Consider the following 17,234-nt stretch of genomic DNA (forward strand, 5'->3'; position numbering starts at 1 on the left):
TAAAGATGCTATGAAGGGGACTCTGACAACAGGCGGGGGGTTTTACTAGGATCCCTTTCCATCCTGGGATTCTGAGACTCTGGTTTTCTATATTTGTCTCTGACAGGCCAGGGCTTTGACCGACACTTATTTGCTCTGCGGTACCTGGCAGCAACCAAGGGGACTGCTCTGCCTGAGCTCTACCTGGACCCGGCATATGGGCAGATAAACCACAACATCTTGTCCACGAGCACCCTGAGCAGCCCAGCAGTGAACGTCGGTGGCTTTGCTCCTGTGGTCCCTGATGGCTTTGGCATTGGGTATGCTGTTCATGACAACTGGATAGGCTGCAACGTGTCCTCCTACCCAGGCCGCAATGCCCGGGAGTTTCTCCAATGTGTAGAGAAGGCCTTAGAAGACATATTTGATGTCATAGATGGCAAATGCATCAAAACTTAGCATCTGGATGGGTGAAAAGCCTTCATCGCTTCATTGACATAAAAATTGGGGCCTAAAGGTGCTATTCTTTATATGAAGGAAACTAACCATGAGGTGCCTAGGCAGCCAGTGCTGTAAGGCTTGAGCTTTAAAATGCAGTTTTAAAGCTAAACATGTAATTGCCAAGTGGTAGATCATAACTAAAGAGAATGGGAGATTTCAATTTTAAGGGCATTTGATCAGGCGGTGGGATTTGGAAGGATAACTTAGGTGTATCTATTGTTGAAACAGAAATAAAAATTAATTGCTGCTTGGCAATGGTTTCTTTTAGTTGCTGTTGCTGTTCAGCCTACTTTCCTAATCCCCACAAAGAACTTTCTAACATTAAGTTCGGTAAGTTCAGGTAACACTAAGTTCCCACTGGCTCCTGGCTTTTTGGGTGAGGTGGGAAGTGCTGTTTCATCCTCCCTATGAACTTCTCTCTCTCCTGGGACATCCTTTGTAAAAATCCTCTTCATTTTTCTGGAAAGTGCTGGTGCTTGATTCTGATAGTCCTGCAGTAGTAAAAGGTATTCCTATGGATTTGGGGAGTACTATTTGACTATCCAGCCAAATGAAGATTTATAATTGGTGTGCATTTAATCAGCTGAATCTTTCCTGCCATCTATGGCCTAATGTACACATGACTACTTTACATTTCGGACTTGAAATCTCTGGTTTTGAGAGAACACAGAATTTTTGTTAACAGTCTGTTGTTGAACACTGCTATAACATGAAAGGAAGGGTGTTTGGTTCTGTTCTATCTTGGGTTTTGAAAAGGAATGGTTTTTGTTTGTGTTTAATTTTAGCTGAGTTTATGGTGGATCGCCCAGGGGCTTACTGGACATCGGGATTTGAATTCTCATATGAGCCAGTCACAAAGCACTTGCAGTGCATTACCTCAGTTCCCCTTACAGTTCACATAAACCCACCTGCACATCTTCTAAGTTGCCTCCACCTGTCCTTCACTCAGTTGTCATTTAGTGACTACCCAACAGGTACCAGGTTCCCTGTATTCCATGGTTTAATCCGAGCGGAACATCTGATAGCTGCCAGTGCACGTGAACATCACGTTGTTCTCATCTGTGAAGCACGATCAAGAAAACCTGATCAAGAAACCTGAACCAGATGTTGGTTGCGCATGCGCGCGTTCGTCACCCGGAAGCACTAGCCGGGGCCCCGCCCCGCCGCCTGTATAGCTGCCAGGATGCTGCGCTTCTTGCACTCCTACTCTTAGCTCCTACTAGTGCCTACCTTATGCTCTCAGCTGCAGAACGACACTGTGGGGTTTGTCCACCTGTGCAGACTCAGGAAATGGTTGACAAGGCGACAGGCAAGTCCAAAGGTAAGTTTAAAACCTATGCTATTTGTGGGGCCATTTGCAGGGTGGGTGAGTCAGATGCCTCCTATTCTCTGGCTGAGGCGGACGGCGTCGTCTAAAAGAGTTTCTGACAGAAGAGGATCTTAAGTGTGTAATATTTGTCATAAATAGTGACCCATCCCTCCAAAAACTGGTATCCTGGTTCTACCATGTCCTCCCTATACGACCAAAGGCAAGTTATTCCGCCTCTCTGGGGTGTGTTGCTCCTTGTGATTGAGGACAGTTCCTATAGCATGGGAATGTAATGAGGGCTAGCTCTAGTGATGCAGGGAAAGCACCTGGCAAGTAGTTGAGGCTCAGTTTGTGTTCCCTTGCTGCTCTGTGGTGTCTGTGCTGCTGTTGCTCTATTGCTTATCGAAGTAGTATGAGCTTTTATTATTTTTTTAAAGATTGTATTTATTTGAGAGAGAGAGAGAGAGCGAGCATGAGAGGAGAGAGGTCAGAGGGAGAAGCAGACTCCCTGCCGATCAGGGAGTCTGATGCGGGACTTGATCCTGTAACTCCAGGATCATGACCTGAGCCAAAGGCAGTTGCTTAACCAGCTGAGACACCCAGGTTTTTAAAACCAAAACCTTGATTGGAACTTGCAGGGCTGAAATGTCATATTTCATGCATTTGTTCAGGGTGAATGGACCCTTCGGCAGTACACCTTGAGTACGTGCAGTTCTTTAAAGGAATCTCTTCTATGGTCTGTCTCCTTGTTCAGCATTCCTACTTAAAACTTACCCCACCCTTCCTCCTGGTCTTGGATTCGTGCTGTGAAGGCTTCTATAGTGGTACCTGGGATGGCAGAAACCCTTAATAGTTTATTAAGTCTCAACCCAGTTGGCGCTCATACACGTCTTGCACATTTGTAAAATATTCAGCTAATTTGATCCCCTCATCTCTGGAATGGACAGAAGTTACTGTCTCCAGTTTATGTACAGAAGATGGATAGTTGGGGAATGTAAGGTCATTTGATAAGTGGTAGGCTCAGGACAGGCTCTTTTGATTCATTGTCCAGGGCTCTTTCTATTATGTTTCTGTTCATCTAAGCTTCCAGTAATTATCTTAAACTAGTTGGCCTCCCAACTCAGGAGAATGAACTTTATTAAACACATCTGTGCTCCTCCTGACCCTAAAGCCGTTCCCATGTAGAGTTTCCCATGTGAGGAGTGGGCTTTGGGAAATCAGCAAGTTTTGTCCAGGTGGCTTTCTCTCTTCATGACTCCAGAACAAGTGTGGCACAAATTCAGATTCACAGCCATACCGGCCTCTCTAGAGATTATCTTCTTCTCATTGAGATTTGCCGAGAAGCCCCAAAGCGAGTTTTGCAGATACCATGTAGCTCTTTTTTTTAAACAGCTTTATTGAGATATACTTCACATATTATATATTCCACTTATTTAAATGTATCATTCAGTCATCTTAGCATATCCACAGTTGTGTAACGATCACTACACTACAATGAATTTTAGAACATTTTCATCCCCAAAAGAAACTCTGTACCCATTAGCAGTCATTCTCCTTTTCCCTCAAATCCCTGTCCTGCAACCAAACACTAAAAATACGAATCTACTTTTTGTCCCTATAGTAATTTTCTTATCTTGGACATTCTGCATAAGTGGAATTATATATGTAAGGCCTTTTGTGACTGACTTCTTTCACTTAGCATAATGTTTACAAGGTTTGTCCATGCTCTATTATTTATCAGTACTTATTTTCTTTTTATTGCTGAATACTATTTCAGCATGTGGGTATATCACATTTATTCATTCACCAGTTGATGGTCATTTGGGTTGTCTACCTTTGGCTATTATGAATAATTCTGTGAATACTAGTGTATAAGTTTTTGTGTGAACATGTTTTCATTTCTTTTGGGTATATATAGACTTAGGAGTGGAATTGCTAAGTCATGTAGTAGCTCTCTTTCGTCATTAAAGGAACTGCTAGGGTGTTTTCCACAGTAGCTGAACCATTTTACATTTCCACCAGCAGAATATGAAGGTTTTGGCTTTTCCCATGTTCACCAGCACTTACATCCATCTATCTTTTTTTTTTTTTTAAGATTTTATTTATTTATTTGACAGAGATCACAAGTAGGCAGAGAGGCAGGCAGAAAAAGAGAGAGAGCAGGAAGTAGGCTCCCCGCTGAGCAGAGAGCCTGATGTGGGGCCTGATCCCAGGACCCAGGATCACGATCCAAACTGAAGGCAGAGGCTTTAACCCACTGAGCCACCCAGGCACCCCTCCATCTATCTTTTTTGCCATATAGCTACTCTGGTGGGTGTGAAGTGGTACCTCAGTGTGATTTCTAATAGCTTATGTTTTAAGTTAGACCACATCAAGCATGCTTTCCAGATTACCTTTCCAGTTATCTTCATGTGACACAATGACAGAATGGGAGCCAGGATTTGAGGAGGTAGACACGAGATAGGTGGTAGATGGAGAAAGGAAGGTTATGGTGTTGCAGGGTCATCCTGCCCTCCATCCTCCTCCTCCTAGCTTGGACTTCTGTTTTAGCCATTAAGGAGCCTGACACAGGGTGGGTTATTGCTGGAGATCTGTCTTGTTCCCTCCTGGCACCCATACCTCTGAAGGTAATTTTGTAGCTCCTCCTATCAGGAGATGGAGTCTATTTATTCACTCCTCACTGGCCTTCCTGCCTCCAGATCCCACTCATTCCCTCCAGTCCATTCTCCCTCCTCACTGTAGCCAGTGATTTTTCTCATGTTCAAGCCTGATCATATCCCTGCGTAAAATTCTAAGATGGTTTTTCATTACGTTGGAAAGAAGTTCACGCCCCTTAATGGAACAGTTGAGTCTTGGATGGAGCTGACCAACCTCATGTTTTCAGCCTCAGCTCTCTTAAAGGCTTACTTACACTCCCTCAGGGATGCCATGGCATGCTGTTGCCTCTGCTTGGAACACAACTTCCTCCCCGCCCTTCTGATCATCTGCTCAACTTTCAGGTTTCAGCTAGATTTCAATTCCTCTAGGAAACCTTCCTTCACCCCATCCTTGGAGACTGAGTATGCCTAAAGCTTTTTGGCTGTCTCACCTTTCCCACAGTACTTTGCAGTTTCTGCAGCTTTCTCCACTGTTAGACTGTGGGAGACCAGAGGGGCCCCAGGGCTTGTTAAATATTTGGGAACTGACTATCCCTCTGAAGCCCGGTACTGTGACTGTTTGTCGCAACAAGCATCTCGAGGGCTGAAGGCCATATCCTGTATCCCCACATTCAACACAGTGCATGGCATGGCACATGAATTGTGTAGTACGTGGAACAGCAGGATGGTGACTGTTGCTGTAGTTAGAGGTTTTGGAGCTGGGCAGAGAGAGTGAGCAACAGTGCTTCCAGTTAAATATGTAGAATGTACGGAAGCAGCCTCTCCACACCACTGCTGGCTGAGCAGGAAGAGCAGCAGCAGCCTGGTGAGTGCCCAGGTTGTCCAGAGGAGCTAGCACATTGAATTGATTGCAAATTCATTTCCCTCTCTAGTCATTGTTAAAACATATTTCAAAAGGGAGAAAGAAGTTTCCAGTTACCCTCTGACAGTTCCACTGTGCTTGTAGCAGTAGGGATTTTTTTTTTTTTTTTTTTTTTTTTTTTTTTTACAAATTAACATGTAATGTATTATTTGCTCCAGGCGTACAGGTCTGTGAATCATCAGTCTTACACAACTCACAGCATTCACCATAGCACATACCCTCCCCAGTGTCCATAACCAAACCAACCTATCCCTCCCTGTCCCCTGCCCCCCAGCAACCCTCAGTTTGTTTCCTGAGATTAAGTCTCTTATGCTTTGTCTCCCTCCCCTGTCCCATCCTATTTCAAGCAGTAGCGATTCTTAACTGAAGGTTGTGGAATTCCTTGGATTGTCTAGCACAGTAATTCCTGCCTGGATGGATCAAAACCAGAATTCTGATGTGATAAATCTGGTCTTGTGTAAGTTACCTGTGAGGCCAGAATCCTCACAACCTTTTTCTTCTTGAATATCTCCAGGGATTAGGAGCTCCCCATCTATAATGTATCACATTCCGATTTTGGACAAACATTAGGAGTCTCTCTTGTATTGTGCTGAAATCTTTCTTCCTGAAACTCTACACTTGGTGCTTGTTTGCCCCTATGGAGTGTCGCTGTCTTTGCTCTTGCCCAGATGGGACTCCTTCAGCTCTGTAAAAACTGACCATGTCTGCTGCACACACACCCTTCCCGCCCCCGCCGCCTCTTGCTTTCTTTTGGATAAACCTCTCCTGTTCTCTTGCTGTACCCCACAGGAACCATCTCCAGGCCTAGTGAGTTTTGTTTATCATTGCACTGAAATGGAGAGCACCAAATGAAACAGCCCCACAGCATGGACTGACCAATGGTTGGGGGCACTGCTCTCACCCCCCGGCTTGCCATTATTTCTTTTGATGTAGCCTGTGACCACTTTTAATTCAGTCAGTTTGCATTTGGCATAGGTTGAGCTTATGGATTAACCCAAAGCCCTCACGTCTTTCTCACTTAATCCATGTCTGCAGTAAATCTAAGTAATTGGCTTTTATAATTAAGCCTGGCATTTGTCCTGGCTCATGAGATTGTATCTTTTGGTTCCAAACCAATTCTAAGTAGGAAGCAGTAGGCTCAGAAGAGGGAGCTGTAACAGCCATACTTGGGGAATTAGGACATGGTTAGTTAGTTATTCACTGCTGTTTCCCAATTCAGGGAGCAGCAACATGTTTAGAGAACAGCACAGACGGTCTGCATTTCTAACCAAGTCGTCACTGTTCCCATTCCCTCTGTATAATGCCCCTGACATTGTGCTGAACATGTTGCCTTCATTATCTCCTTTAGTCCCCACAGCAGACCAAAGCACACCCTGCTGTGAAATCAGGGTGTGCTCTGGTCATCTGGATACATCATTCATTCGAGAATGCTTTTAAATTAAAGGAAATCTCAGATCTTAGCCCAGAGATTCTAATTCAATAGGAATGAAGTAGAGACAGGAAATGTCTTTTTCAAAAGTTTTCCCAGTGATCCAGTGCACCTGTTTGGGATAACGGTTTTAGTTAGTGGGTTATAGTTGCTTGGCTCTTGAACAGGACAGCTTGGGTCTCATTCATCTTCTCCCTGTAGAGCCTATTGCAGCAGAGGCCCTCAGGGGAAGATGGCGGAATCAAAGTTCAGATGCATAGTTAAGTGTCAGGAGTGTGGAAATGGTCCTTGTTGTGAGTCCCGAGCTTTCTGAAGGCCAGGCACGCAGCCTTCTCTGGGGCTCTGATGGCTAACCAGGGATAGGGCTTAGCCCAGGGTGACTTGGCTTACAAAGGAGTGGGGACAGCATTGTGAGATGATCAGGCTGCCTGGTCAGGCAGAGATCCTGGGTGCCTCTGCCCTTCCTGGGAAATAACGGAAATGACTGCTGTACACGAGGGTGCAGCTTAATGTTACCCAACCTTCAACTTGTCATTCACCAAAAGCCAAGTTTAAAAAATTCTCTTGGATAAAGATGGCACCTTTTAAACAGCTGTGCAAAGATAGTGTTAGAAGGGCATACTGAGGACTCAGATGGTCTCATCTTCCACTTGTCCCTGCATCCAGCAGCTTTACCATCCACAATGTGGACAGGAGACCAGTCCTGGAGTGTGGGGCAGGGAACTAACTTTCCTGGTGATGTGGGGCAGGCCTCAGACATGCCACCACCATTTTGACTAATTCTTATTTAGTAACATAATATCAGAGCTGAAATTGCCCTTATTTTAGATGGAGAAATTGGGGTCCTGAGAGGGACAGGACTTGCCCAGCGTTTACAGTGAGTCAGACACTGAGCCCAGCGTTCTTCTACCCCACCGTGCTGCTGCACCAAAGCACCCAAGATAACTAATGGCGGAATAGACTTTCATATGCAGAAACAGAGTCCCAGTATCTTTTACTGCTCATATTCAAACATTTGCCCCAGCGCTGTTTATTGGGGAGTTAAAAATTTAACTGATCTGCAACAGCACCTTTCCTAAACCAGTTTTCACACATGCTGGGGTCTGTCTACTATCCCACTGGTCTGTCCCACTTGTCCATCACAAGGCCAGTATTGTGCGGGCTTCATTGCCACTGCTGTGTCACTACATCGTGGCATCCAGTAGAGGGCATCAGATTCAGAATCAACCTACGTTCTGTTAAAAAAAAAAAAGTTGAGATCTGAATAAGAACTTTAAAAATACATTTGTTGAGAAGGATATACTACCAAGTCTTCCTATCCTCCAGTAATAGTATATAGGTCTCCATTTATTTAGGCTTTAATACCTTTCAGCAAAGTTTAATAATTTTCTCATATACTAGAGTCATGAACATTTTTGATAGATTTAACTCCCAGTTACTTTTGGAGGTATTTTTTCTTATTACTATTATAAATAGTACTTTTTTTTCGATTTTTATTTTGCAGAATGTCATCGGTTTGATTTGATGGATGGATTTGATTTCTGTATATTGATCTTAAATCCAACACCTATTAATGCTTTTTTGTATTTTGTGAGTGGAAAATCACAATCTATGAAAATGAGTTTTCTTCCTTTTTGATACCTTCCCTTTACTTTTTTTGTTGTCTTAGGGCACTGGGTGGGACCTCAAGCGCAAGGAAGAGTGGTGGTGATCAGGGGGTATCAGCTCACCCTGACCCTGACTGGACTACTTCACACATTTCATTTGCTCTACATTTTCTATAAATCTACTTTGTGAGGTGAGGGTAGTTCCTTTCTATTCTCAGTCTGCTTAGAGTTTCTATAGTTCTGTTGTTTTTGTTGTTGAATGAGTATTTTTCTGAACACTTGCATCATCTAATTTTCCTTCAATCCCTTAATGATTTTTTGGGTTCTTCCACCTCCTGAAAAATGAGAAAATAATCTAAAATATAAAGGAAACCTTGAGATCCTTTTATTGTCTGTCATTGTGAGCTTCACACACACACTGGCTATTGCGTAAGAGACTAAAACCCAGAAAGGCTGCTTTCTCAGGCAGCTTCCACTTATTTGCTTTCAGGCTGGGCAGTGGACTGGACCCTGGGGGTGACAGACTGGACAGACCTGCTGGCGGACGGCGGGCCAAAGAAGTTCTACTCTGTCACATACTGGAAAGAGCAGATCCAGGGGCCAGGAACATAGGGAACCTAGAGGAAACATGATGTAGATGCCAGACTGGAGAACGGACAAGGTTGGGATCACTTTACCACCAAATCTGAGGTAGTAGTGCTACTTTCTAGTGCCCCCCACAACCAGTCTGGAAGTGGGCATACTTTTTCCTAATGGGCCTCTCAAAAAATGAAGGTAATCATTTTTACTTCCAAAAGATTGACTCCAGCAACACTGGTGAAATAAGGTGTCTCACAACAGATTTTCCGAATGGTGGATTCACCAGTGTGAATGCTTGAGCATACCCTCACCATCTAACTGCACCGAACAACTCTCTCTACTCTGCAGGGGATCCTCAGACCCAGGGAACCAGGCCTACGAGACTTACAGGGCCCTGACTCCTGTCTTCAGACCTCCACAGGGCTGTCCAGGGGCAGAACATGGAAGCGTGACCACAAAGGTGACAAACCAGGACAAGCAGCTTTAGGGAGCAAAGATGCTGACTTGGCAGAAGGAAGAACTTTCCTATTGATTCCCCTGGCGGGAGATGATTGCCCCATCACAGCAAATGGACAAAGACTTGATGACTGTCCAGCAGGAACTTCACAGAGCAGATTCATGCCAGTACTGGGCTGCTGCCTCTAAAGTCCCTGCTAGCCATGGACTATGAAGTGACACCAGCTAGAAATGCCTGGGTTTGCTTGGGAGCCAAGGTGATCAATGTAGTGTTTTGGCTCAGGACCATGGGGCTCATGGCATCGTTCCACAGGCCCAGCTGCTCTTTGCACTGTTGGCTTTGACACCATCGGTCCGTTGGGTTAACCTACCTGCTCCCCAAGAGCTGGAGAGCCCTCAGAAGCTATGTGCTCCTGCATATTTTACAAATTGGATCCTCTACTGTGGGAATGTGCCAGGAAGCAACCAGAGACTTCCAACATGAAGTTCTTATTTGTGGCTGGCATATCTGTTACCTGACTCTGCCTTCATGCACCAGTGCAGGATGAACAGGGGCTTTATTGGTGGGACTTGGGAAGCTGTGACAGAGCCCAGCATGCAGCGGTGAGGGCTTAGATAACTTCCAGGAAACAAGAGATGAGAGGACTCGCCTCAGTGGGCTCTGCTGCCTGGGGCACGTTGTCCCTTCTCAGTTCTTAGAGGCAAGTGTGCAGGAAGAAGGTTCAGCACTTCACAAACTGGTGGGTGACCTCGTAGATTCCCACAGATTCCTGAGCCTTTTCATCATAGTCAGTCCAATCCTGTGGGGGAAAAATGGCCCTGTCAGCCTCATGAGATGGTTTAAGACAGTGGGGACTATGGCACTCTGGGACTTTAAAGGCCCAGTTCAGGCTCTTACTGAGACATTCATGAATATGTATGACCTAGAACAGAGCTAGAGGCATTCTGGGCAAGTTCACTTAACTTCTCAGAGCCGCAGTTCTGTCCTCTATTAAAAAAAGGGACAAAAACAGGTTGAATATTGAAAGAAGCAAATGGGGAAACAGGTATAAATACTTAGCATCATGTCAGGCACATATAAGAGCTCGGTAAATTCCAGTTGTTGTTGTTATCAGGTGCTATGCAAACTGAAGGAGGTTTCTGTCCTTTTGAAGCCTGACCACAGGCTTATTTAAGGTAGTAACATGTTCAGTAATACAACTGATTTTCATTATTCATGGTGGTTACATTCTACAAAATCACCACAAACACTGAATTAGTAAATAGTGAACCATTACTCCCAGGGGAAATAGAGGGTTATGTTTTTGGAAGCCTCTGATCACATTTTCTTCAACCAATCAATATACAACTCTGTTTTGGGTAGGTTTTTGTTTAAAAACACCTTATATATAGTTGACTTATAGGCAACAGCACTAGAATTCATGCCTACACAAAGCTTATCTAACATCCATTTTCTCCATTAGGCATATCCAAGCCTTCTCACTTATGGAACACTAGATAACATTTTAGCACTATACTTGGGGCCATTTAAACACCAAAATCACCAACAAAAATAAGAAGGCAGAGTCAGCTTTCTGTTGATCTTTGTTCACCCAAAGGGTAGTTCCCACCAGGTTCCATACAGTGCCCCCACAAGGCCCCAAAGTCCTGTACCTTCTCCTGCAGATTAATATCACTGAAGACTGTCCCCGATTCCACACCCTCAGCAGCAAACCCAGCCTGGGGGTGACAGGAAGGCAGTGGTTAGTCTGGGGGAAAGGGGGTAGAGGCCTGGCCAGGGAACTGGCTCTTTTCAAACCACCTTTGGGATGGGAGGACAGAGATGCAGTGTGAGCACCTGTTCTGGAATCATGTACTTCCCAGGCCTGGCAGCCTTCCCAGTACTACAGCAGTTCCTCTCAACTAGAGCCCTGGACCAGAGGCAGGAGGTGAAGGGTAAACCTTTCCACTACCCCTGAGCTCCCAAAAGACTTGGGGCACGTCATTCCCCTCTCTGGACCTTAGTTTTGTTTAGGAGATGGGGATGAGAACGGGCTCTGGAGTCAGACAGGGGTTCAAATAACTGTTCCCATGCTTACTGTCACCCTGCACAAGCTGCAAAATCTTTAAAAAAAAGTTTTCACTTGTCCAAACAATAGGATGAGTAACTTCACAGGGTTACTGTGAGGATTTAAGGAAGTACTATGTAAACGTGACCAGCACAGTGCCCAATATACAGTAGGCACTTAATAAATAACAGTTACTACCCTTAGGAGAAGTCCTAGTCCACAGTCTCTGGATAAAGCAAAGTTCTATTATTCCTGTATGAGCTCCCCACAGATAGCGGTTACGCACCTGGGGCTGGAAATCAACTGGTTCAAGGCCTCGGCATTCAAACTCTACAATTGTCTTGAACTTCTCATTGTCTTCAGCCTAGAAAAGAAGTGTGTTGATGGCGCTTGGAAAGATCTCAGTGCTGCTGCCCTTCCTGCCAAAGGGGCCCTACAACCCGTTACCCCAGAAGGGACTCGAGAGCAACTCCTCCTCTTCTGGAAGAGGCCTGCATTGGACAGAGCTGCTGTCCCGCCTGGACAGAGCTGCTGCAGAAGAAAGACTGAGTACTAGAGTCGGCCTGCCTGGATATGATCTCAGACAGCTCTACCTCTCTTCCCAGCTAGGGCCCAAGATTGTCAGACTGGGCTGAGGTTCGCTGTGAAAATCTGAACTATGTGTAAAGTTCCTAGCTATAGTACCTGACACTGTGCTCAATAAATGGCAGATAAAGTTATCAAAATAAAAAAAATGTGAACAAGAATGTTACCCTATAAAGTTTCCAGATCTTCCCAATGGCCCGGACACTTAACTACAGCCTTTGACTAAAACTCTGCCATATTGTGAGGCAGGAGGATGACTTAAATAAAAGCTTTTGAAAAGGGGTTTTCACGTGGAACAGGCACCTCTGAGGGGGCTGGTAGAACGAGGAAATTCAAGCCTCCCTGACCCATGGGCTCAGAGATACCAAGCACCACACCCACACATTCAATCTCATTCTGTCCTTCATTGTAAAATCATTTCCTACACACCAGTCATGTGCCCAGCACAAAGGAGGCACTCTCTGTTGGTCCTGGTTTGCTTTTTGTTTGCTGGTGTGTCTCATCTGCCATATATTATTTACTTGAAAGCAAGTCCTTGTGACTTCTCTAACTTCAGAACAAAGCTGAGAATTTGGCATAAATCAGACATGTTTCAAAAATACTAAGTAAGGGGGGCCCCCTGGGTGGCTCAGTTGGTTAAGTGTCTGACTTCAACTCAGGTCATGATCTTGGGGTCCTGGGACTGAGCGCCCAGTGGGGAGTCTGCTTCTCCTTCTCCCCTACCTTCCCCCTGCTTATGCTCTCTCATATAAATAAAATCTTAAAAAAAATACTAAGTAATGGGTGAATATAAGTAACTACCCTTTAAACAAAGAGACTTAAAAGCACACACTCCCTCTTTCCCCTTTGGACTCATTTGTTACACAGTAATGTAAAACTAACTAGCTAATGTCAATATCAAGGGTGCCAGAGAAGGCTCACAAGTTCCCCAGTATAGAAAGGGCAAGTGCTCCCAGAGATGGAACCTGAGTGGAAGGGTTGGGCCAGAGGTACCCTGAGCTCCCACAGCCCAGTGCTTATTAGAAAAGACACTGTAATAGCCTGATTATGAATCTTCTGCCTACCAGGCACTCAGCCAATATATGGTGACAGAATGAGTGAATGAGTGAACAAGTGAGTATATGAATGAATATCCCACAGAAAGTCACTCTGGTACAGACAGAACTCTAGAACCCCAACCTCCTAGCTCCCAGCTTAGATTTAATCCCACCACCTGCCACCACAGCAGGAAACTTACATTGTAAGATCTGATGGTGCTGCTCAAAATCTCTGAAATGTCAAAGAGAAGACAAAGTTGACTTGAGTCCATACGCTGCCCCCATCTTGGTGCCCATATGTGGCTCTGGGGAAAAGAGTCGGCTGCCACAGCCTGGGCATCTCAGGCCTGGGTCTACCCACAGTAACATGAGCCTGCTTTGTATCAGGAAGATGTAGCCCCAGTTGGTACAACTCAGGATTTGTGACATGACCTACCGATGGAGTTTTCCCTCGCACAAAGCTTGCACTTCTGGACCATGGAGGCGCTGCCACGACCTCCCTTCAGTGCCACACTGTCCTGGCAAGGGTAAACAGAATCTGTAGTCACGCATTAATTAGACATGGATCCCGTCTACCACTTACTAGATAGGTGAAGAGATCAAAACCCAAACAGGGAATGCCATCAGCTACGACAAGAATCCTGAGGAGCTTCCTGAGATTGAGAGAGGGACTCCCCTTGATTTGGAACTCTGCCTCACATTCCGAAGAAGCCTGTTCTTCCCAGTGTTGACCATACTAATGGCTGCCCTTCCAAACCACAAAAAGCAGGGTCCAAAGACCTGAGAGATCAGGGCCACTGGTTCCTTCCCCAAATCCCTGAGGAGAGGCCTATATGTGTTTGTATGTGGGTATGGTGGTAGGGGGAGTAGTTACCATTAGCCGAATATACTGCCACTTCTCTGAAACCTCACCACAGTTGCCACATTTCATCTTGGGGGAGGAAAAAGAAAATTAGTAAAGTAGTTTAGCTCAGTCGGGCAGACAGGGGAAAGGCAAGAAAGTGTGACGTAGGCAGGCTCAACCTATCTTCCCATCAACTACCGCACCTCATCCTTAGAACAGCCCCACCAAGGACATAACCAAAATTTCTCTCTGGGCAAAGAACAGGTTAGGGTTTCTCCTGCTGCTGCGCCCACCCTCCTCTAAGAAGTATCGTCTGGCTGGAAATTCAAGGCTCCTGTAGTACCGAGATGGTCTCAACAGCGCCAACCCCCACCCCTTCTTGAGTCTGGAACTTCCCTTGTGTTCTCACAGGCCTTGTAGGTTCCTAGTAAAAGTACTTATCACTGTTGTTACTCTATTTCTCTGTCTTCTCCGCTAGACTCTGTGCTTTTTGAAGTGGAAGAACATCAACTTCTCAAATAAACCCCGGTACTTGAGCTTCAAAATATTTGGTAGTAAAGGTGGCGAGAAAGCTTCCTAAAAGGAATAGAGCTATTGCCAGGATCTGAATGATGCTGGGGTTTGGATGAGAAGGGAAACAGATGATGATCTGGAAGAGTTAAGGCCGTCTGTAGACGGAGCCACCAGAGTACCAAATTCACCAGTATGGGGTGGGGAGGGATGGAGGAAGCCACGATCAAAACTAAAGGGATTTCACAATAAATAAAGCCTGATCAACTAAAACAGAAGGTGAAATTCGCCTCCTTACTAAACAATCCCAAGGCCCCTTCAAGTAGTCTCTCTTTTTCTGTTTTCAAAACAAAATATTTCACGGAGGAAAAATTACAAAAGGATCTCCGAGATGTTAGTAATTAAGAACTAACCAATAGGGGCACCTGGGTGGCTCAGTGGGTTAAAGCCTCGGGTCATGGTCCCAGGGTCCTGGGATGGAGCCCCCCATGGGCTCTCTGCTCAGCAGGGAGCCTGCTTCCCCCTCTCTCTGCCTGCTGCTCTGCCTACTTGTGATCTCTGTCAAATAAAATCTTTTTTAAAAATTTTTTTAAAAGATTTATTTATTTATTTATGTGATAGAGAGCACAAGTAGGCAGAGAGGCAGGCAGAGAGAGAGGGGGAAGCAGGCCCCCCGCTGAGCAGAGAGCCCGATGCGGGGCTCGATCCCAGGACCCTGAGATCATGACCTGAGCCGAAGGCAGAGGCTTAAACCGCTGAGCCACCCAGGCGCCCCAAATAAATAAAATCTTAAAAAAAAAAAAAAAAAAGAACTAACCAATACATTTAGAAAAGCGAACAAATTCTATTCAGGAAAATACCACTTGGCGGTTACACATGTCCGTTCTTAATGGTTTGAGACAAAGCTGCTCTCCGAGCCGCACTTCGGCACCGAAAAACTCTCTCTAGGCCCGGCCCCCTGGCGCTCCGCCCCCTTCCGGAACCTCGCAGCGCCTACCTCCCCACCGTTGCCCCTCCCTTCTCCCGCCTAGGGTCCCGTCCAGTCGCACCTTCAGGTACCACCGGAAGTCCTCACCCAAGGGGCGGAGGTTGGTGACATTCTCCAGCGTGGCTTTGAGCTGTAGCGCAATTTTCTGTGGAGGGAGTGCCAGAGCAAGTGCATGAACCGCGCCTGCGCAGTCCTACCGAGCCCCGGCACTGCCCCTCCTAGATTCGAGCTCTGCCTCCCCACTCCTCAGCGCGAGCCCACTTCTTTCAGTCCCTCCTGGCATGAACTCCCGCCTCCCAGGTCCTCACCACCTCCCCGTCCCTGCCCTGGCGGCACTTTGCCTGCGCCTCACCCCCATAGTGGCTCGGCTCTGCCCAGCACCAACCGGGCTGGCGAAAGCTGCCGCCGCTACTTTCCGGCCGTTCGTAAACGTGGGCGACGCCGGCGCACGGGGTGCGGTCCTCCGGCGTGCGTCCCTCCGGCGTGCGTCCGGCGGGGGAGAGGGCGGGGCGTTCACGCGCGGCGGTTAGCATCCCGGGATTTTTTTTTTTCTTTCGTTAAGTGCCTGTGGAGGTCGCAATTAGTAGGAGGTCGCCGAAGCCTGCTTCCAGATCCTTGCTGAACGCCGATCTCGTGCCGGCACTATGCTAGTCTGAGGGATACCGTAGCAAGCACAGTCCTTGCAGGAAAGCTCTGCCACGGCTTCCTCCTGCCCCTCAGTTCTTTCCTGATTCTTCACTACTCGTTCTTCTCTCACCCAACTGCTTGGTCCCTGCTTGCCTTCTGAGGCTTCTTAGATCGCGTCGGTTCCGCCTGCATGCGACCAGCTTCGCAGATTTAGGGGATGGGGTCCAGGGCACATCTGAGACCATAAGGAAGCTGTGTTTCAAGGAACAGCTTATTTGCGACAATTACCGCCTTTGAGGTTCTCACGGCCTTTTAAAAATTGGAGTTACTATTCTTGTCTACTTTACCACCAGTTTAACTTCATTGCCCCAGGTACCTTTCTATAGAGGGGAATACACTGGATTTAGGAACCCTGACATCTCTGGTCACAGATTCCGACCTAAGCTGCTGCTCTCTTTGAAGGAGGCAGCGTGTGTATAGGGGCAGGGATTGCAGGGAACACTGGCCTAGGTGTCAAAAGACAGGACACGTCTTTTGGGATGTGAGCTTATTCTAATCCTCTCCCCACAGATGAGATTTACCAAGCCCAGTTCCTTTCAGCACCCACAATCTGGTCAACCGGCAATTTGCCGAAGGAAGCAGTGCAATTTAGTTTAGCAGCAAGGAAAATTCCTACAGATCTACTCACAAATTCCCACACTGTCCAAACCAGCTAGGTCTCAGTTCCTAATGACTGTTGGTATTGATTTTAAGATGGATTATTAGAAAACTTCCTGAGGAATATATTGTACTAAAGCAAAATGTTATCCTTCATACTGAAATACCTACAGATGTATCTATAAAAGAGGACTTTAAAAAACCCCAACCTCAAGTCTCTCTCTATATATAGAGATATAATATATATATACATATTATATCTCTACCCAATTCTCTCTCAATAAAGGTGGACACATCACACCTAAAAATTTAGCAATACTTCACTAATATAAAATACCCAGTGCTCAAATTTCTGTAATGATGTCAATTTTTTTTGAATCATGATCCAAATAGGGTCCGAACAGTATACTGATTATGTGTTTCTTAAATCTCCCTAAAAAAATTTTTTTTAATATTTATTTATTTGACAGAAAAAGATCACAAGTGGGCAGAGAGGCAGGCAGAAACAGAGAGATGGGTAAACAGGCTCCCCGCTGAGCAGAAAGCTCGATGCAGGGCT

The 17,234-nt window shown here is 45.9% G+C and overlaps 2 protein-coding genes across 11 annotated transcripts in view; one reads left to right on the top strand and one right to left on the bottom strand.

Moving 5' to 3' along the window:
• CPT2 (carnitine palmitoyltransferase 2) overlaps window positions 1–12,175 on the top strand; it is a 26,295-nt gene extending 14,120 nt beyond the window's left edge. Inside the window, exons 5-9 of one of the 5 annotated variants that reach the window (XR_001176674.2) lie at window positions 107–299; window positions 749–810; window positions 1,455–1,801; window positions 8,407–8,535; window positions 9,272–12,175. Coding sequence is in view for 1 of the 5 variants with exons in the window: in XM_004774427.2 (XP_004774484.1) it covers window positions 107–438 (332 nt within the window). In the remaining 4 variants the exon portion in view is untranslated. The other 4 variants (XR_001176673.2, XR_006601751.1, XR_006601752.1 and 1 more) reach the window with 4 other exon arrangements.
• CZIB (CXXC motif containing zinc binding protein) lies at window positions 7,715–15,916 on the bottom strand. Of its 6 annotated transcripts, none has more exons than XR_200954.3 (9): window positions 15,744–15,897; window positions 15,453–15,536; window positions 13,924–13,980; window positions 13,486–13,567; window positions 13,250–13,281; window positions 11,714–11,791; window positions 11,033–11,098; window positions 10,030–10,179; window positions 7,715–7,972 (listed from the first exon to the last, which is right to left on the bottom strand). XR_200954.3 is itself a non-coding variant. In XM_004774424.2 (8 exons), the coding sequence occupies exons 1-8, from the start codon at window positions 15,747–15,749 to the stop codon at window positions 10,102–10,104; spliced, it is 483 nt and encodes a 160-aa protein (XP_004774481.1). In that variant the 5' UTR covers window positions 15,750–15,916; the 3' UTR covers window positions 8,708–10,101. The 6 variants fall into 6 exon arrangements, 4 of the variants coding, with proteins under 4 accessions (XP_004774481.1, XP_004774483.1, XP_004774482.1 ...); XR_200952.3 differs by lacking the exon at window positions 7,715–7,972 and adding an exon at window positions 8,708–8,961 and having other exon boundaries at window positions 9,895–10,179; XM_004774424.2 differs by lacking the exon at window positions 7,715–7,972 and having other exon boundaries at window positions 8,708–10,179; window positions 15,744–15,916.
• Between the last annotated feature and the right edge of the window lie 1,318 nt (window positions 15,917–17,234).

The sequence above is a fragment of the Mustela putorius genome, unplaced genomic scaffold (assembly GCF_011764305.1).
Source record: "Mustela putorius furo isolate JIRA1106 unplaced genomic scaffold, ASM1176430v1.1 tig00003853_pilon_pilon_pilon, whole genome shotgun sequence".
NCBI classification, from domain to species: Eukaryota; Metazoa; Chordata; class Mammalia; order Carnivora; family Mustelidae; genus Mustela; species Mustela putorius.